The 21656-nt window shown below is 38.9% G+C and overlaps 1 protein-coding gene across 4 annotated transcripts in view; it reads left to right on the top strand.

The window, feature by feature from the left end:
* MATN2 (matrilin 2) overlaps positions 1-21656 on the top strand; it is a 69390-nt gene continuing 47734 nt past the window's right edge. For all 4 annotated transcript variants that reach the window (XM_018078166.2, XM_018078157.2, XM_018078148.2 and 1 more), the window contains exons 1-2: positions 1-104; positions 8611-8772. In XM_018078166.2, coding sequence (XP_017933655.1) covers positions 8625-8772 — 148 coding nt within the window. In that variant the 5' untranslated portion in view covers positions 1-104; positions 8611-8624. The remainder of the gene's footprint in view (positions 105-8610; positions 8773-21656) is intronic.

The following is a 21656-nucleotide window of genomic DNA, read 5'->3' as shown; positions in this document are numbered from 1 at the left end:
GGCGGCGTCTGCGTCTCGGTGGGATGTTCGCTTGGGTTCCGCTGGAGTGGGTTTGCTGCTCGTGCTGCAGCCGCAGGAGGAAGGCTTCCCTTTTTTTGAACTGCGTGAGTCTGAGCAAACTCCCCATCTACCCTCTTCCCCCTTGCACGCCGCAGTCTATCGGATAAAATCTCACTCTATTTTAAAGTCAGTGCAGAATCAGAGCCGAACTTTACCGGAACATGTTAGTGAGTAAATAGCCTGCAGGTGTCTTTACCAGCTCGCAGCAGGATGCAGCTTATCCCCGTGCCAGGTACCCCGCAGGCAGCTCTCTGCTGGAGTTGTCACCTCTGACACGCGGGGCTGGAGTTGCCCAGGCTTCCTGAGAGCACCGCGTGTGCTGGAGATGAGAGGAATGGGGAGCAGTTTGTTTCGTGTAATATACTTACCCTGGAAACCCAACCTAGATGGTGCTCATTAATCTGATAAAAATTATCGTGGCATCTTTAATGACCACATATTTCTGTTTCGGAAAACAGTTCTTTCTGTGTCAGACTGGCCTCTAAACAGTAGTTGAGTGTTGACTGAGATGGAAGAATGCAACCTATTGATTTATGTAGTACTTCCTTAATGCTTGGGTTTGCTTTTGGGACCATCATTCAAAGGGTGAATGATCCTTACTGAGATCTAAAAAGGTGACCTACCGTGTCACATGTTAACAGCTGACTACCTCAGAAGAAATTATTAAACTGTATTCCATCCAAAATTCTCCTTAAATCAAAAACTTAATAAAATACACATATAGCTTTTCCATTAAATCCTACAAAATTTACAAAATAATTTTGGAGTATTACACTTTTCATATTGATCTGTCAGCTTCAAGCAGCAGATTTTCTAAACTTTTCTTCATGTACTGTATATCGCTGTGATTTTAACTATATTCATCAAATTAAATTTGATTTATTTTATGTCTTCAGAAAATGCAGCACTTTGTTACACAAAGCTACGGGTAAGATCCTCCATCTTACACTCAGTATTCACACCTAATTACTTTATGTGAGTCTTTCCATTGACTTCACTGGGATTTCTCATGAACAAGCGATGCACATTCTAGTGCTTGTGTCCCAAGGACCCAGCTGTGATGGTAAAAGATGTTTTAGTCAGTCCAGGCAAACTAGGGAAAAGCTAATCAGATCTAAATACTCTCCTTTGCCTTACAAACCATCTCCCTAGGAGGGTAAAACAACTAAGCACTATTTAATTATAATGTGGATATCACTAACAAACTCATTTTATACAGTGTACATTGTTAGTGTTTTCGTTATGAGCAAAGAGTATTTGGAACGGAGTGGTTTTAATCCTCAGATTATTGGTTTACACTGGTGCTAGTCAGTGTGACTTTGCAAATAAGTTTCAGAACTATTGTATCCTTTTTTTCTCTTTTTAAAAATCTTTCTTCTTGCAGTTAACAGTCTATTGTGGTTTGTGACTGTAGTTCACAGAGACAAACGTAAGCAGCCCACATATGTATCATATGTCATATAATATATGCTTTAATTTAAGTATCTACTCTTCATGGTAAAAGTGAAGTTTCTCAGTTTTCCCATGCTACTCTTCTGGGAACTTAGTGGAAACTCTGATGTCTAGATCAGATTCAGTACCACAAAGTGCAAATGAGTCTTCCTCAAAAGAACAAGATAATGAAAAGGTCTGTTGTCCAAGTGGCAACTGAAGAAAATCATAACATGGAGATTGATGCTGTCATAAAATAAGTATTCTCACTTCTAGAGCTTGCTGTCTGACCACTGGAAAATATGCAGAGTAAATCATACTATGGGTGTACTGTTCAATAGCACCACCATTAACTTTTATGTGGTGAGTCTCTGAAATTACTGAAATAGTCATCAGCTTCAGCTCATCTGGACCTGATGGCTTACAGAGGTCCTCTCTGACCTAAATAATTTAGTAGTTATTCATTTTACAACACTGATATCAGGAAGCATATGTGTCATTTAGATGAATGGCTTAAAATTAAGTAATAGATCCCTCAATGTTCTTCATTTCCTTAGAGATGTAGAAAATTATATTATGCATGTACTACATATACATGTACTACATACACTCTAAGTCCTTTAGATAATGGTCTATTGCATAAAAGTTCTACCATGATGTTTACACCTCACAATAAAATTTAATGCTGATCTCTTCTTCTTTCTGATATGCTGTATGTTTTTTTGTGTGTGTGCTCATCACTACGTGTGTGCTTATCCTACCTCTGTGCTTGGATAGGCAAGCTGGTCTTGCCCAATCCCTAACACTCTTCTGACAGCTTCCAGAATGTGGTTGTCCTCCTGTATCCTGTAGCACCTTCAGCTATACTCTGCATATGGGTATCATGTACAGTGCTGGGTTTGTGGGAATATTTGTCTGACTTCCAAATGTCATTCACCTCCCCTTCTAGGAACTGCTCTGTAATATATTTTAAGTCTTCCTTTTGATGTTTCAAAATCTAAGTTGGTTTAGTCCACTGTCACATTTGATTTTATTAGTCCAGGATACAACTCATTTGTGGGCTTTTGTAGCCACAGCTGGAATGATTAGGTACTTACGGAGTTTCAGCTGCAGCCCTTGCTATGCAAGGCGGGGTAATCTCTCAATACAAAAAGCACTGGAATATCCTTTTAGTTGCCAAGGGAGGAATACGTGCTGGATGAGGAGGACCATATCGAAGCATAGGAAACAAAGGTTAGCGTCTCCATCACTATGCAGACATGTGAACAGACAAATTGCTATCACATACTAGGATTGTGCCCTTCTGCAGATACAAAACAATGTGTGGCCATGAAGCTTCTTGGACCCATGCAAAGAATTTGTCCCAGTGTTCTTGCACTGGAGTACACAACTTATGATCCTAAATCCACTGCAGATTCAGGTTATTTGTACTGTCTGAACACTGATGTTGCCAAGTCAACAGTTATTTTTATTGTTGTAGTGGCTTGCTGTGCTGCTGTGAAAGCTGTTTGCATTTGGGTTGGCTGTCTCAGAATATACCAGAATTACTAATTGACTTTTAGATAATGAGTTTCCCAGGTTCATCTGATACTGCTGACGGCATGAATGGCCAAAGTTAACCCCCTAAAAAGAGGTAAAGAATGTGTTAACATGTGAACACTGCTCTACTGTTTTGCAGGACATGGTGCAGTGGTGGGTAGATTCATGGTCTCATGTGTACAGAGTGTCTGCCATCAGGGTTGAGCAGCAGGTGAGGAATTTAAAAGCTTAGAGCACCTGCAAAACGGTTTCTTCTGATTGTGGCCACCTGCTCCCACAAAAACCTGCATGGCTAGGGACAGATGTCATATGATGTTGGACTCTATTGGGCTCTGTAGCTATTATTCAGAACTAGAAAATACCTGAGTCAGCAACTGGTCTAGAAAGACAGAGGAAATTATTAATACTCTATGTCCTGATGCCTGTGCCACACAGAGTGATTTTAATAAGTAATGAACTAGTAATGCACATGCTGGCTTGTGGATAGTGAAGTATCTTGGAACATGTTGTAACTGATAGTTAACAGGGCTTTACAGTGCCTGCAGCCCTTAATTTCTGAGATGATGGGATTGAGAATGAAGTATTTTGTGGCTTTGATGTAATAAGAGCTTGTTTGTTTTTCCAAGTAGCTCGCTGTGCTTGCTAACTTGGGGACACAGACAGTGATTTTATTAACTTATATGGATCGCTTGTAGTTCCTCTAACTTCAGTAAAAGCTTCGTATTTGACCAGTTTCCTGTTATCTTAGAAATGGGTAGATAATAAAGAGTGCTGAAAGAACTTCAAAATGGTTTCTCTTCTATGCACTTGTGTTCTTTATAACTTAAAACCACTGAAGTTAGATCTGCTGGCACCTTAATGAAAGTAAATGACTGTCTCTTAACTATGAAACAAGAAAAGCTGAAGGCAGCTTCTGTAGTGGTAATAACTTCTGTCTCTGGTGCTTTTTTTGACTTCCCTTTCACTTCCACCTATGTGGATAATTTGTGTAGGATTCAAGAGAGGGGATACTATTTGCAGATACTAAAGGTGTTGATATTCCATGTAACTGCTGAGAACTTCCACTTCTGTACATTATGCCAGTTTTGGTGGCAGCTAGGAGAGTGGAGAGGTAGGGGTTTGGGGAGTTCATGTCATGATTTAGCCTTGGAAGGGAACTTGTACTGCAAGACGGGGAGGGAGACCACCCAGAGGAGCAGGAAGCATGAGCTGAAACATATTACTACCCTAGTTTTCCAATTTCTTTCTGCTCAGCAAACACAGGTACAATTTTAAGGTAGCTGAGTGAAAAAAGGTGGTCTTTCAGGCCACTGGGAGGGTTTCCTGATTTTCTGTAAAAGGAGTTTTCCTGAAATGGTGTAAGAGATGGAAGGACACTGCCTTCAGCATGAGCCACAAATCATGTCTTCTCCCTTGATATTATGTAAGAGTTATCACATTGAAGAAGACAAATATTAATAACCTGCACCATGCAGTGGAGAAGGTCATTGTTTTATCACCACACTGAATATTCAGTAGTGTCTCTGTCCAAAACAGCTATCAACCCCTTAGGAGGAGAATTCCACAGGAAGATACTTGAAAGCGTAGAAATGGGCTTGTGTTGTTTCACTACTGTCCAACAAAGGAAATAGGTATTTTAAAGATGAAGTCCCAATTTTACTTTTCAGTCTTCTTACACTGTAGTTCATGAAAGTTGAAAATCCATAACGGCACATCAGAAAAATTACCCTAATGCAAGGGTATATGGATAAGCAAGCACAGGTAAAATCAATAAGAAAATACCATGGCAATATTCAGCTCTTGACTAGCAGCCAGTTAGGGAGCAAGGGAAGCCTGAAAAGAACAGAGAGCCTGTCTATTTACTTGCCATCTTCTAGGAGAATCTCCTCCTTTATTCCAAACTTCTTCAAGAAGACAGCTGCAGATATTGCAAGCAGCCCTCACCAGATTGTATCTCTGTGAGCAGCAGTTGTCTGTTCTGTGTTAGGAGCTTCTTCACATGTCCAGCACAGCAGCTACTCCAAAGCTGCTGTGAAAGCCCTGCATGGGACCCTCTTCTTCCTGTCACCATGGGTAGAAGAGTGGAGCAGTGGAAGATGGTGCATCTGTGCTCAACCTGTTAAGGCCCCACAGATTGCCACACCTCCTCTTGCAGTCTTTTTTATTTAGAGGCGTTCAGAATGTTTATCTTACAGTGACTTGGTCTTGGGTCTACCCAGGGGAGTTGGTTCCCGATGGTATAATGCTGAATATTCCTGGTGTGACAGGAATTTGTGTCAAATCTTTGAATCAAAGTGCTTCAAAGATATTCCTCAGGTAGCCACAAAAATACAACTTGTAAGTTTGGTACTTTGGGAAGGTGTTCTCAGCTGGTAGAGCAAGGGTTAGCCAGCAATGTGAAGCTACAGAGGGCTGTGCCAGCAGCCTGGCTTAGCCTGCTGGGAAATGAGGTGTTAAATACCAAATGTGGTGCAGCAACCACCATCCATATTCTCGAGTGAAGACAGGGAACCTCACAGAAGACCCAGAAGATAAACAGAGAACCATGGGAGGACTGTGTGCAGAGCAGCCATGCAACCACAATACAAACTGGTCATGTAAAAATGTGAGCAGCACTGGACACAAATATGTACCTGGAACTGGAACAAAGCACACAGGTTCAGGCTGTCATCACCTCAGGAAAGCAGCACAGAAGATTTCAGTGTGGATGAAAGGGTGAGAGGTTTGGATCGGTGGTATCAGTGTATTTTGTCACATACAGCCTTTGGCTTTGGAAACTTGGGCTTGTTTGGGTTTTTTTTCTTCTTATGGAAAATGGATGCAATTTAATTTTAATTTTTATTTTAGATTATATATAATTTTTTTAAGATGAGGCAACTGAAGTTCTTCTCTGTTAAGCATCGCTTCCTCTAATCACAGTATTTTAGAACACTGTGAGGGTAGGAGTGTGTTCATAATGGATATTTTTTAGCAAGAATTGGATCTTTTTTGGTGGAACTGTTAGTAGATTTATTTTCTGATTATCAGACTGGTAAAGATAATGAGATCTAAGGATCTAACATTTCTGAATAAGAATTAAATACTATTGAACAGTATGTTATTCAGTTGTTCTGTTTCTTTAGTACACCCAGCCTTACTTTTTAAAGGGACTGGTAAAAACCACACAAAACTGAAAATTTGCTGCTTTAATGTATTTCAGAATTCAACAACAGCTAGTGAATGATTATGTAGGCATTTTGATTTATATGATCAGCTAATATGATATTTGCATGCTATATAAACATTTTCCTAACAGAATTCAAACACTTCAAATCACAGCAAACAAACACCTTTTATTTCTGAAGTTGCTTGTGGACAGTTGTGAGCCTAGTGAATTTGAAACTGTGACCCAATATAAAAAATTGCTACAAAGGTATAAAGTATGTTAAGTGACAGAATGTAAGAGGGTTTAGTTTGGTGTGAGGCTGTCCTGAGACACTTCTTTATCACCATTTCTTTTGACATACTGTTACTGTTTCAGCAGCATGTTGTGAAGGCTCTCCTGCCACGTTATCATTGCCTCTCCATTAATGTGCCACCAGGAACAGGCCAAATGGCTTTACTTAGAGTTTAGTGCCATCTTCACAGCTGTTTAGGATGGATTGAAAGGAGGGATGAGTTAGGCCACTGATAACTAGGTAGTAGCCAGATAGCCCACTTAAACAATCTGTTCATGCTGGGTTCCTGTGACAGCCTTGAAAGGAGCATATTTCTCTATGCTCCTTAGCTCTCTGAACATGGTTTTGGTGTTTCTAAAACACTGGTGCTAGAACTGGCATGTATCCTTGAGGTCCATTTGCCTCGTGCTGAAGGGACAGGCCGGAGTGAGAGGAGACCCTCTTGCACAGCCCCGTGTGTGTTGATGTTCTGAGAAGTGAGGAGATGACCTGAAAGAAGATTTTGTTGATAATCTCCATCAGTAACAGCTGTTGCCTCCAGCAAAATTCAGTCCCATTTCCAGTGGTGTGTGCTGTTTCCGGTGTCCATCTGTTTCTGACTAGAGCACTGTAAAAACTCTACTAATAATACCATCCTGGTGTCCATGCTCCTAGGGCTCCAAATATTTAAATTTTTTTGTGGCCATTTTTATAAGCACCAGATATTTACATCTCTTTCCTAGTCTGAATGTCCTTAGATCATATATTGGGTGTTACTGGACAATATTAAACATTGAAGCAAGGCTGGGCATTTTGAGTTCAAAGACTCATTTTATTCTCTGGCATATACACCAGAACATTGTGTTTGCATTTGTGGCTGAGTAGGATACACAAAAGGAAAAATAGATTGATAGTCAGAAAAATACATTAATATGTAATGGTTGTGTGGGACAGAGTGAAGAATGATGTACAAAATACCTTTATTAGAGAGAAAATATTTAATCAGTATTTTCTCTTCTGCCAGTGAATACCTCATAGTGGGAAAGAAAAGAAATTATTTTTCTGAAGTGGAGCACTTAGTTGCCTTCTGTTACATATCTGCTTGTCAGGTTTAGGACCCTGTTAAAATTGTTTTCAACATCTTATTTACTTCACCAAGAATTACTGTTAAAATTTACACTGCTTAAAAAGTTACACTAAGTTTCAGCTAGAACAGTTCTGTGTTGTGAAAGTGGGTAGTTTTATCCATCTCTTGCACACCTAGGGGAGCTCTTGACTAAGCTTCATCGCATCAGCAGTTCCAAGGCTGAATCTAGCTCATGTGGGATGCTGCCTTCACAAATGCAACAATAAAGTTTTGGGTGAAGGTAGAAGGAATCTCCTTCTGAGGAAGCCATCAACAGGGAACACAGCCAGAAAATGAGCCTCTAGCATGTCAGTTTTTGCTTTCTGTTGTGGACAGACTCAGCCATGGCTTTTTATGGTGGATTAACAAGATCCTGATCAGGAATAATCTCTTAGTGTGGGAATTTTGCCTGTCAATTTGTTCTTCTGTATGACAAAACTTTTCTAGAACCTCTGGCAAGCTCCTTGCCAATCCTTAGGAGTCTAGTCCAGTAAACAAGATTCATTCATTCATGTTAGCAACCATGGACTGTCTTCTGAAAAGGAAGAATGAGCTCTCACCAGTTCACATTTATAGTTGCTGTTTCTGAAATATATTTTCTTCCCTCTATTTTAATTCTCCAAGATTTTTTGAAGCAAGAATGCCTCAGACTACAAGAATCATTAAACTTCTGAAAAAAATGCAACAGAGTGCTGAATGGAATAACAAAAATATATTTGTGTCCCACTCAAACCCATTTATGCTGGCAGGTTGACTGAAACAAAGTTCCTTTTCTTGCTTTAAAAATACTTGATTACTATGAATGGTTGTAGATGTTGACTATGAACTTCAACTAACAATACTTATAAATGCTGTGCAGGGACTGCCAACTGCTTTAGTATGTAGATCTTATTTCTTGAGGTTTATAGGTATTATTCCATGACTATTCTGCATATTTGTATGTGATGGAAGCAAAGCAATGCTGCTGGGTGGTTGACAAGGCTAAGTATATCTTTTTATGTAGTTGAAGAGCTTATCCCCTTCTCTCCTCTGTTGCAGTTTCACATCCTTGAATGTCCCTCTGTTTCTTGAAGATGAAGAAAATGATTGCATGCTTCTTTCTGCTATTTGCACACTCTCTGCTTTCCACTGTCATGGCAAAAGATCTCCATGGGAGACGTTTCACTCGAAGAAGGGATGTTATCACACAATCTCTACTAGGTAAGTTACACACAAAAAAACCCCAAACTCTGCTACCAAAAGCTATCTCAAATACAAATGATAAAAGGCATAAGCAGTTGGCCAAACCTTGACTGAATTAGTTTATAATAAAAAGGAGCTTTTCATTTGCCATCAGGAATATGATAAAATTTGTTGACCAATTAGCAGCTGTTGAAAGAAGGTGTTTACTTTTGGGGTACTAGATTTACTTTATGTAAGTGGTATGAAATAAATATTTGCTACAGGACTGTTGGCCTATTAAAAAAAAAACCCAACGTATTTTCAGTGTTTAGAGAAAATACATGTTGGTTCATGGAGGTTCTGTCAAATGTGCCTTTTACCATGGCAGAAAGTTTTAGCTCTCTATATGAATGTGATGTGTGTAAAGGTGATTGAATGGAAATCTGTGGCTATTGAAATTAGGCTTGTCGTTACATTGCTAATTACATGCTCATACCTTCATTTTGTCAGATTTATTTTATTTATAATGAGCAGCACATTTTTCGTCTTTTGCCAAAATTCTGAAGACAGAATCTATCAGTTTTAGCTTGTGGCTGCCATATTTTGAAATATAAGATTCATCTCTCTCTTGTTGATCATCACCTATATGTTATCAAGCAGTCTGCTGGTCAGCTTTTTCATCTCCTAACAGTTTGCAACTTAGAATAACTTTCTTTTGTTCTTTGTTTAAAATAATCATCAGATTATGAAAACACAGCATGGATGAGGTCTGAACACAGCCTATCATTAGGGATTAATGATTCCCATCAACAGTAGATCTAATCAGATACCTCTCTCCAGCCATTGGGAGATGTCTCTCCATAAAGGTGGCCTAACCTAGGTGAACATGAGGAATGTGAAATGTTCTGCAGAAGATAATACTGGGAAGAAAGAAGAGGAAAGCAAGCCAGAACTTGGGAGAATGGGTGACAGAGCTTGGGAGCACCAAGTTTTATCAGTGAAACTCTTCTCCAGACAAAATGTAGTCCTTTAAATCATGTAAAATTCCACAAAGTACCATTCATAATCTGTTAACTTTAAAATATTGGTTTTCAATTCCTATAGCACAAATTTAAAACAAATGACAACAGATTTCCATTTCTTATTCATCTTTCTCAAAACTAATAGATGCAGTCTTGAAACACTTGGGGTTCTGCAACTGCTGGTTGGAAGCCACAAGTCTGGAGATTCAGCTGACCAAAAAGGTGGATATAGAACAGCAAAGATAAATACCCACACTCACACCTTGCTTAATAAGAATCTAAAACTTTCTAAATGTGATTATATAGCAGCTCTTCCTGAATATTTGATGGTTCCCAGCAAATACCCTGAGCTTATTACTTCAAGAAATAAACTGCCCACCTCTCTAGAAATGAGTGCAAAGGGAAGATGTTATGTGAAGAAAGTGAAAGTGTCCCATTTCTCAGCTTGCCTTTTTTCCCTGTGATTTTTAAATTGATTTTATAGCCTCTTTTTCATATTTTAAATAGTGGAAAATATATGAAAAGGATTACCACTCAATATAAATCAAAATGTATAGATTAAATTATTTATTTCTCCTTTCAAAAGTCAAGACATTCCTGGTCCCTGCATTTGGAAACTTCTGGATCCCTACCCAGTTTGGCATGTGAAGGATGCAAACAGTTCTGGCAGCTGTGGCTAAAAGAACCTTTTCAAGACATTAAATGATGCAAGAAACTTTGGACATTCTCTGATCCAGCCCATAAAAGTACGTGGCAGTTTGGAGTCAGACCCTTGGGCCTTGGATTCTGTTTCAATAAATTAGGTCACCTACTTCAGATTTAGCCATGTGTAGAAACAGGGGCATGGTAAAAATGTTCTTCTCTGCGAAGAACAGAATATGTAAAATGCATGCCACTCTGCTGGAAAGCTGTAGTGTTCCTTAAATGACATGAAAAAAAATGGGGCCAAACCATGATCTCAGTGACATCAAGTCAGTAGACTTAATAAAATCACTCCAGAATTCCAGCAATTTAGACGGGATTAGAAGTTGTCTCATTCTATATAATATGCATTTTATAAGTACTAGTGGTGATGACAATTGCTGCTGTAGTGAAAAGACTTGGTTGGCAGGCAAAAGGGAGCAATATAGCTGCAAAGAACCAACAGGTACCTGGAAAAGTAATGAAAGTTTAGTTTGGGGGTTGAGGGTTTTTTTGGTAGATGTCTCTTTTTTTTCAGTCTAAAAAGTTTATAGAGCTAAAATGAAGGATTATGCTATGTAAGTATAGTAGTATTAAAATAATTGTATTCCTTTTTTCTTCATTTCACCAATTTTTAAAACAAAAGTGTACTGCTGCTCTAACTATTTGCTGGTAAAATACCAGTACTGTCCATGGGCAGAAGTAAAAGTCCTTGCTCCAGGAAGCCGACAGGATAAATAAGCAAAATGGAATGGATGAAAAATCCAGCTTTAGAAGGATTTAATTTTTCATCAACCATGCTTCTTAGATTTTTTAATTGTTGAGTTAGGACTAATAGCCTATACATTTTAACATATGCTTCAGAAAGAATGAAAAACTGTGTGAAAAGACATATTTTTTGCTTATCCTCAGTCTTGCAACTAAATCTCAGCGTGTGTTGTTTTAATTTGGCAGATCTTTGCCTTGCTTGTTGTTGTATAAAACTATTTTTGCTATAGCTAACAATTTCCATTAAAGATCTGAAATATTCTACACAAAGATCGATTGAACATCAATTTTTTGGAAGTCTCTCTATGTGGCCCTTGAAAACCAAACTGCTCTGCAGGTTTTTCTTTCTTTAAACATTGAATCAGACTTCCAAGTATTACAAATTTGTCAATTGTGACAAATTAATTGATTTTTTAACATTTTCTTAAATCTTTCTTGCAGCATATTAGATATTCATATTAGAAAATATAAACATATTTCAAGTAGTAAAAGAATTTGTATGAGATTGCTGGAAGATAATGTTTTAAGTAGGTTTATGGTAATGTATGTTTTAAAGGATTATTTCCATAGTTGTGTAAGATCTTGTGGAACAACAGAAAGAAATTGGATGGTCCATTTGTCTTTCCTATAGCAGAGGGCAGTCACCTCTACCCTTACATGAACTAACTTTTGCCTTCTCTTTCCCCTTATCAGTAATTTTATCCCAAGTTTGGATCTTTGACTTTATCCTGATTCGTTAAAGGAAATTAATTTTTTGTTTTAGAATCTTCTCTTTTGAAGGCTTTGAGAGAGCTCTGAGGAGTTTTTACCTAGTTCTCAGACAAGACCATTGTTCCTGTTGAGCGCAGCTGCTTTGTTAGATTACACAGAGATGGCTGAAAACACAGTTTGTCAGCTTAGCATTGCTTTTTGGATACTAAAGAAAAGCAGTAATACACTTGCTACACTGTTAAAAGGATAAAATCATTTAAGCTAGGTTAGCTGCTTGCCTTCAGATACAATGAAATGGACTTCTGTGCCTAAACAGACTGAGGAAGAGCTGAGTCAGTTGTCCACAGTGGCAATTTCCATACTGTGTTTTCAAAGCCACAGTCAGAAGTCCACAGCACAGCAGGTTCCATGTTCGGAAGCAACGTGTATTCAGCGCTGGCAAGATGGAGCACTTTTTTGATGTTTAATGTTATGGGCTTTTTTGCTGAAGCAGATTTGGGACTTAGGATCTACTGCGTCTTAATCATTAATTATAAAACAAGCAAAGCAAAATTTCAGCATTGTGGAAAAAAACACAAGTTTTTGAGTTTGGGTTTTTTCTTGATGAACTCTGTTCTTGTATTTCATTTCACAGGGACATGTTTCTTTGGAGGGGTTTGTAATGGATGCATGGAAATAATTGAATAAGCAGTAGAATACTATTCTAAGCAATAACATTCTTTCTGTTCTTTAGCAATATAAAACCTGTTTTTGAAAATAGCTATTTATGTGAGGAGAAAAGCTAATTTAAGGGGTATTTCTTTAGATACTATATGATACCAGAAGAAACTACAAGAGATTAACTGACACTGCACAAAATTAAAACAGGGGGGGAAGAAGCCAAGAAAGATATGTACTTGGCTCTTGTTCAGTGGAAGTTGCTGCTTAACACGAATATCCCTGTCTGTGTTAAATTATATTTTGCAAATATACAGTGATTTATCTCTTGGTTGTATGTATGTTATTCCTCTAATAATATGAAGGGAAGTAAAATGAAGTACATAGAGTGCTCACTAAATTTGTAAATCACTTGCTGCAGTCACTTAAAATTATTCCAAGCATTCTTATATTGAACCCAGTTCTTAAACTTGAGTGTATGTATCTTCATCAGTTTAACCATTTTTAGTTATTTTAGCAGCAAATCAGAGGGGAAAATACATAACAAAAGTGAGTCCAACCCCTGATGCTTCTGTGGAGTGCAGATAAGATTCTTGTTTAGTTTTGGTTGAATTTGTTGTACATTTATGTACTAAGAGCTGGCCAGAGATCTCTAAATCCTACTACTGTAGACTGTTGACCCAACATGGGTTGATAACTGCTGTAAGAAACTCATTCACAGCCTCAACATTTGTGTGTATGTGTTATTTCTTCGCATAAATGCAGCCCTGCCAAGTTTTTTGTCCTCAGACATATTAAGTAGAATTGTTGTAACTGAAGTCTGTATTGCAATTAAAGTCAGAATTGTGTCCCAATAAGTACATAATGTGTTTGACATTCTATACTGGTGTAATACTGGGGGAGATGAAAACTATTCAAGGCAGTAGGTAAAGGAAGGAAGAAGTTGTCAATTACATATTTTGAATTGTAAAAGTATAAGCACAATCCTAACCCAACTTTTATAAGGATACAATATATCAGTTCTATAATGAAACATAAAATTGCCATATAGATAGAAACCTGTTCTATTTGGAAAGAGAGCAAACAAAGCATTTTACAGTCTGTGAAATCGCTTGTTTCTGCCTTCTGAGATGTGCAGGTGTGTATTACAACCTTTATGCCTCAAGACAGTATTAACAATGGTGTGTTTGGCTTCCCAGTAGTGCTTGTTTCAATAGCTGAGAGGATTCCCAGGGACTTTATATCAACTCTTGAAACTTCAACTTTCATCTTAATCTCTCAGCTGTTGAAGTCTCCCCCACAGTAGCTGCTCTTTCAGATTTCTGGGGTTTATGCACAGTAGGACATCCTGTCTCTGTGGCTTTGAGGTTTGGTAGCCTGGTTTGTGCTGAGGCTATGCCTCCCCAGCCCCTAACAGAGGTCCTGGAGTCTGAGAAGGCGAGATCTGAGCAATCATATCCCTGCTCAGCCAATTGTTCCCTGCAGCAGCTGTTACTCCTTAAAGAGGCCCAACTAATGAGCCATGAGGGCTAGCTGGGACCATGACAGACCCCAGGGATTTGTGTCCTAATGCTCATCTGCAGCCAATTATCATGGAGATCAGAACATTTGAATTTTGGTCTGTGTTAGCAATTTTTAACCACAGAACAACATTATGCTTGCCAACTCTTGTATTTAGTATTCATTATTAATTTCCAAGTAATGTATCAAGACAACATTCACTTTTAAGCCACCTGAAGGGTATTTCAGTAATAGTCTTTTCCCTCTTTCCTCCTTTCTCTCTCCTTTGTTTTGTTTTCTTATTCTTTTACCTTTGCCCCCTTTTTTCCCTTTTTTCCTTTTCCTTTTTTTTTTTTTTCAGAAAGTGATTTGTAATTTTTCCACAGGAGGAAAGAATATCTACTGCTACAGAAAAAAACTGAGTCATGAACTGAACAGCAAATGATCTTTGTATTTCTGAATTTGTTTGTTACAACCCCCACAAATTACTGTGAAATGCCATTTCTGTTTGAAAGAGTTTGCCTTGATGATAATTCAGTTAGTAAAATTACAAACTGTTGTTATGTGTATGTTCTCAAGGAGCTCAAAGCTTCCTTTGTGTATTTTGTCTTGAAAAAATATCAGGCCAAGAGAAAGAACACTGATCTTCAGAAGTTTTTGACTTCATTGTGAGCACTTTAGCTTCTTAATTTAAAAAAGCACATATGTGCAAAATTAACTTGAAAATCCTGGAAACAGCATAACTTAAGGAACATCTCATTTTGTAGGTATGAGTGGGTAATCAGACGTTATTGGGAATGAAGACATTTAAATTGCTTTGGAAGCTTGAAGACACCATCTATTTATTGAAGTGCTGCTGAAGTGGTAGAACTACTGCTTTGCCAGTGGACCTAATGTCCCATGTTTTGGGGGACAGGGGGAAATGGTGTACAGCAGTATCCCATTGTGGTGTTTCTGAGTTTGTCCTGGAAAAGAGTCTAATACTTAGACCGTTACCAATGGATAGAAATATGTGGTTGCAGGTCAGCTGATCGGTGAGTAATGTTGAGGTTGCTAACAGCTTTCCCCGTAAACAAAGGCATGGGCGACTTTAAAAAAAAGTATGGATAGGAATTTTTAAAACATTAAGCTAATATCCGGAAAGCAGGACAGCACTACTCAATAAGGCCACATTTTTTCTCTAGATTTTCCATGCTGTTACTAACAGTTGTTTACTTTCTGTATCTGTTCCTTCTCTAATCATTTCTGTGTCCTTCCGACAATGCCCCAAGTAGCTCAGGCAAGGTAGGAGTTTAAGATCTTCAAGGTGGAAGATACAAAGATCACCACCTCCCATATAATCACCTTTTTTGTGTTGATTGTGATTTGATGTTTTACAGATGACTGCAGGAAAAGACAGTCTCAATCAGAGTAAGTGTCTTCAGGCTGCCTGTGGGAACTGGATGCAAAGTAGCATTAACTGTGTGTGCCACAAGGTTTCTCCATCATGGCTCAGAAAATGAATTCCTCCTCTCTCATGGGTGTAAGCTATCCTTAGCTCAGAGCACATAACATTTGTTTCTGTCAGGAAGCAGTGGGTAGATGTTGATGCTGCCAGTGCATGGGGATATCAGTACTCCTTTTCCCTCTGTCCAGGTGTTCCCCTGCCTGCAAGGAAAACAACCTGTTCCCTGGTCCTCATGACCAGGAAAGCAGGTTTGGCTCCTGTTAGGAAACCCAGCAGTTTCCATCTCAGAACAGCTGAAATATGCAAAAAGAGCTAAGCAACTTGAGAATATCCCTACACCATGCTTTGGCTTCATGCCAGAGACAGCATCAGTGTTGGTAAAGAAATGGAAAAGTACTAGGAGTCAGTTTTGGGACTCTGGAATTAGAGAGACTTAATGTTAATAATGAGCTTGTTATTTTGAAAAGCATGACATGGAAGGAATAGAAATAGTGAGGTGAAATGAGAACAAAGTAGTGGACCCTCCTGCAGTGACTAATAATGAAGCATTTGCATGTAGAAGGAAATGGAAATCTCTGGACAAGAGCCTCCTGCTGTACAGTTCTCCCAGAAATGTTGGAAGTTCAGAAGAGATTTCGTCAAAGGCAATAAAGAAATGTCTGGAGGCTGTGTTCCATTTAGAGATTGTTCCCAGATGAAGAAATTTGTAAGGAAGAATGAGTGAGCTGCCAAACTCATAATGAATGTTTGGGTTAGGGCCATAGGCCTGTGTATTTGGGGAAAGGCTCAGAGAAAGGATGGGGCCAGGGACTAGAGGGGCAGGTCTTGGATCCAAGGCTTGTCTCGGAGCTGGCAAGAGGTGGAGTCACCTGCAGAACCAAGTGCAGCCCATATGTGTGCTAGGACAGGGGTACTGAGCAGTTTCTAATGTTCTCTTCAGGAACTAGGTATTGATCATATCTGAAATGCACCATATCATACTTTGTCCTTCTTTGAATTAAAATGAGAAGAAAATGAAAAGAGTGGAAGCTAACTTGCTCAAAATGTCTCACTAGAGACAAGAAGTGCTTGGAATTATTACTCTTCTTCATTTATGCTTTGCAACAATCACAAAATGTGTTTTCCAAAGTGTTTTGTACTTGCTATATTTATGAATTAATTGGAAATTCGAGTATTCTTTATTTGTATGATTGTATGATAAAGATTAAACCTTCTTGATGAACTAATAAATCATTTGGAAATATGCGAGAACCTGTCAAACACAATCTTTCTGGCTGGATATTTAGCTAGGGAAAATCAGAATTGTGGACTTCAAGAAAAAATATTTGACACCCAGCAAGTTCATATATTTTGAAACAGATTTGGCAGGAGTTATACAGAGATTTATAAAGAAAGAAGTTGTAAAGAGAAAATAGGCAAGTAAGGTTGAAGGCTAGAGGGAAAATGAAATAATAAAATTACAAAGAAAGAAGATAAATTTAGGAAAAAGCTGTGTAGTTTGCTAATAGAATAGTTTTATCCTCTATTTAATTCTGAGTGAAGACTTACTCTGTTAGTCAAAGATAAAATCTAAAAATAAACCTAGTATTACTACTGGCAGTGTCAGAGGACATGTAATTTTTTGTATATACATTACTGTGGAGTGAACTAAGAAACACAAAATCTTAAAATTGCCATTAAAGCCTGCTCAGGCAATAATTTTTCTACGATCTCGTTTTTTCTTAACTGATGTAATCCTTTCTTTTTGCTTAAATTGTCTTGCTCTATGACAAACATCTTCCTGGAGATAATATTAACTTGTTATAAATCACTTTTTCAATGTTTTAACTTTGCTGCAGTGTTTACCAAATTGAACTAATCTCCTCTTGCTTTGCATACAACAATAGCCTTTAACGTTTATCCGTTCTCATCTATTAGGATAAAAACCTACATAACCAAATAAGTAATATCCAGATTAAAAAAAAAAAAGTATTTAGGAGTCATAAAGATGTAGGACAATAACAGAAAATAACTAACTCATTTTTAGACAAGCAGTGTTTTCAATAGAGCGAGCTTGCAAAATCTTGTGAAAAATCACCATTTAATGTTCGGGTCCTTAGAATGTGTTGTTTGAGTATCCCCAAATGGAAATGTTTGAGAAAATTAAACAGTGCTGGGAACTTCTTGGACATTGGAACTCCACCATCATTCGTGCTGCTAAGTGTCTCTGGCCCACAGTGACTATCAACCCCAAGCAATCCCCATGCATGGTTCAGAGACTACAGAGAATAATCCCTGCAGGGGATTATTCCCAGTAGGCATCTTGCATACAGCCGCTCTGTTTTACTGGGAAGGTGAATTTAACACTGGGGATGCAGGCCAGCTGGCCTCTGAGTTTAGCTGGTACTTCAGATTGCTCTCTGGCACTGAGACCAGAGGTACAAAGCAGCCTGCTGCTGTGCTACAGAACACCCTGAGCTCACCAAGAGATACAACAGTATCAGGAATTGTTCTAATGATTTAACAGCCAAGAAGAGTCAATTCCAACTACCAGGAAAACTCCTTGGTACTGTTTAGTTATAATAAGGGAATGTAGCATTAGTTAGAAATAAGCTGAGAGGATAGAAACACACTCAGACACGGCAATTTGAGCTTTGTCAAAGCCAAAATAGGGATTCAGGCCTGAGCATAATTTGCTTTGAGAAAGGAATAGAAGGAAACCTGCAGGGATCAGAGAGAATAATTTAACAGACTTTTCAGCTTTAGAGGAAATTAAGATGCTCAATGTGAAATATTCTTTTAAGCTTTGTTTCATGTATCTCTCAGTAATTGAACCCCAGTTGGATTCTTCCAAGTAGAACTGAAATTTCCTTGCATTGTTAGTTTTGAAAAGGTGGCATCATTGTATTTGTCATTTACAAAATGAATACTGAGCGGAGGAGGAGAACATGTTTACTACTGACTTGATCTTTCCTTCTGTCTTTGTCTTGCCCCTCCTGGCCTCCCCTTTGGATAAGACAACTCACACTGAGGGTTTTTTAACTTTTGTGTTGGCATTACAAAACCTCCACTGACTTAGAAGCAGGCTTACGGATGAGTAGCTCTTTTTAATGAGTATGTCACTTTTCATAAGAAGAGTGGAAGGGAGTTACTTTTGGGTATGAAGATGTTTGCCAAAATTGTGAGAAAGTTCCCTGTTTAAAATGAGAGCTGGTCAGAGGAAGAGATTATAGTTTACAGGACAAATGCAAAAGCATGTAACTGCTAAAAAGCTCTCACTGAACATTTATCTGAGGGGATGAGTGTTTAGATCTGTTAGTCGTTACTGATTGCCACTCCTCAAAATACCACCAAACTGGATTTTCCATCTGTAAAAGAGTTATATTTTATTTTTCATAGAGCCCATCTCAGTTAAATCAACTTTAATAATTACAGGGTTCTTAAACATTCCCTCCAATTCAGAAGACACAAATTTTAAATACAGTTTAATTTGAAAATATGTCTTATTTATATAGGTAGAACTTTGCTTGTCAAACTAGTTTTGAAATACACTGTATTTCATTCAGACTAGCAGATTTTTCTTAAGTAATTTAGCACAATGGGGTGTGTTTCTGGTAGTACTATCCACCAACGCTGTCCAGGCTTTTTCCCACCAAGATTCATTCCAGACTTCTAAATAGACAAATGAGTCTCTTCAGACTGGGATCCAGATCTTTATATTCAAATTAAAAGGATTCAACACCATGGCTCTAGTTTTGACTTGTTTTCACAGAATCATAGAATGGATAAGGTTGGAAGGGACTACAGTGGGTCATCTGGTCCAACCTCTCTGCTGGGTCATCCTAGAGGACATGGCACAGGATTGCATTCAGATGGCTCGTGAATATCTCCAGTGAGGGAGACTCCACAACTTCTCTGGGTAATCTGTTCCAGTGCACAGTCACCCGCACAGGAAAGAAGTTCTTCCTCATGTTCAGGTGGAAGCTCCTGTGCCTCACTGTCTGCCTGTTGCCTCTTGTCCTATGGCTTGGCACCACCAAGAAGAGCCTGGCTCTACCTTCTTGGCACCCTCCTTTAGATCCCTATAGACATTGATGAAGGCCTCTTTCAGTCTTCTCTTCTTGAGGCTGAATAGGCCCAACTCTGTTAGCCTTTCCTTGTAAGAGAGATGCTCCAGTCCCTTAATCATCTCCATAACCCCCTCACTGGACTTGCTTCAGGAGCTCCATGTCTCTCCATGTACTGAGGAGCACAGAACTGGACACAACACTCCAAATGTGGCCTCAGTAGGGCTGAGTAGAGGGGCAGGATCACCTCCCTCAACCTTCTGGCAATGCTTTTTCTCATGCACCCGAGGATACCTTTGGCCTCAAGGACACTGTACTGGCTCATGAACAGCTTGTTGTCCACCAGGACCCCCAGGTCCTTCTTTGCAGAGCTGCTTTCCAGCCTGTACTTTGTCAGCCTCCAGCTTGTACGAGTAAAGGGAGTTATTCCTCCCCACTTGCAGGACCCTGCATTTGCCCCTGTCGGATTTCAGGTGGTTCTTCTCTACCCAACTGTCCAACGTGTCAGGGTCCTTCTGAAGGGCTGCACAGCTCTCTGAGGTATTGGCCACTCCTCCCAGCTTTGTGTTGTCAGTGAACTTGTGAGGGGGCATTGATGAATAACTTAATACTGGGCCTAGTACTGAACCTTGGTAGACAGCACTAGTGACAGGCCTACAACTGTGCCACTAATTAGGACCCTCTGGGATCTGCTCTTCAGCCAGTTCTCAATCTACGTCGCTGTCCACTCATCCAATCCACACCTTCTGATTTTGCCTATGCTGAAATGTTTTAATGGAAATAAAATAGCAGTCATTTTACTCTTCTCTCTTGCCTGTCCTTCCCCTTATATACACATATGTATTCTTAGCCCTTTTTCTGTAATTATCCTCCTTTCTTCTTGCTCTGCTCCCACAAATCATAACTTAGTGTTATCTTTGTAGTTCATATGATAATTAGTAAATATAATTAATAATTATATATAAGGATAACTATAATTAAGATAATAAGATGGAAAATTGTCACGTCGGGATATCTGTATCCCATTAGAACTGGAATTTCGTTTCTGCTCCACTTGGCTTACATTCAACCTGCTCTGATTTTGAAAGAATAAGCAACCCGAGCATATTTCTGCACTTATGAATAAAGACATACTGTAGACTGCACATGAATAAATCCAGGCAGTCATTTTTATTGTCATTAAAGAGCATTTTTGTTCTATGCCAACGAATGTTCTTGGTAATCTATGAAAGAGGCCTCTGAGCTAACTAGTGAAAACAAGCATCTTTCTCACCCCCTGCCTTGGCAGAAGTGCATGATGAGTGTTCGTCAGCAGTCACAAGTGAACTTGTTTGAAGGCTTGTCTCTACAGACAGAGGTTTTTCCAATTGATTGGGCCACTTGTACTTGTGCAGTATGACATGACCTTTAATTGTACAGTCAAACACTACTTTTCCATCAAGCATTTGCCTCATTCGCTGCACAAGATGGATGAGAGTGCACTGGGAATTGAATTGGGCAATAAGGGAAATTACTGATTAGGGGTATCTCAGCTTAGTAAAATGAGGACGCCACTGCAGTTTGATGATCATTCTTGACATCTTTAATCTTGCAAGCCATGCAGACAAACAGACAACCTCACAGATTTATTCATAGCCACAGGAATTTAAAAAGATGAGCAGACACACTGATTGAAACCATAGGTCTATCTAACCCTATGTTCTCTCTCTGACAGAGATCAACAGTAGGTACATGTGAAATAGTTTAAGGACAAAACAGTGCTATTGCCTGAACTGCCATACTTTTGTGACTCAAGGATTTCCTAATTTGGAGGAGTCTTTGATGTAAATATTAAACCTCAGTTAATTTCTTTTCACCAGCGTCTCATCCAAGTCCTTTTAATGTGCTATCTTCTCAAGCAAGGCTAATGGCTCACCTCCCAGGCTTGCCTTAAGCCTGCCATGTGCTGGCTTCTTGAGAATGGCCAGTCCCTATCCATTCTCATCACACAACTCACACATGTCTCATATTCTTCCAGAAAAGGATACTGAGCAGAAGCCAGCATCCCAGAAAGCTTGTAACATGCCCAGAGGGCAGCCAGCCTTCACTTCT

The sequence above is a fragment of the Manacus vitellinus genome, unplaced genomic scaffold (genome assembly GCF_001715985.3).
Source record: "Manacus vitellinus isolate BGI_N305 unplaced genomic scaffold, ASM171598v3 scaffold_1_pilon, whole genome shotgun sequence".
Lineage (NCBI taxonomy): Eukaryota > Metazoa > Chordata > Aves > Passeriformes > Pipridae > Manacus > Manacus vitellinus.
Note: the sequence above shows the minus strand (reverse complement) of the source record. Positions and strands in the feature narration are given on the sequence as shown.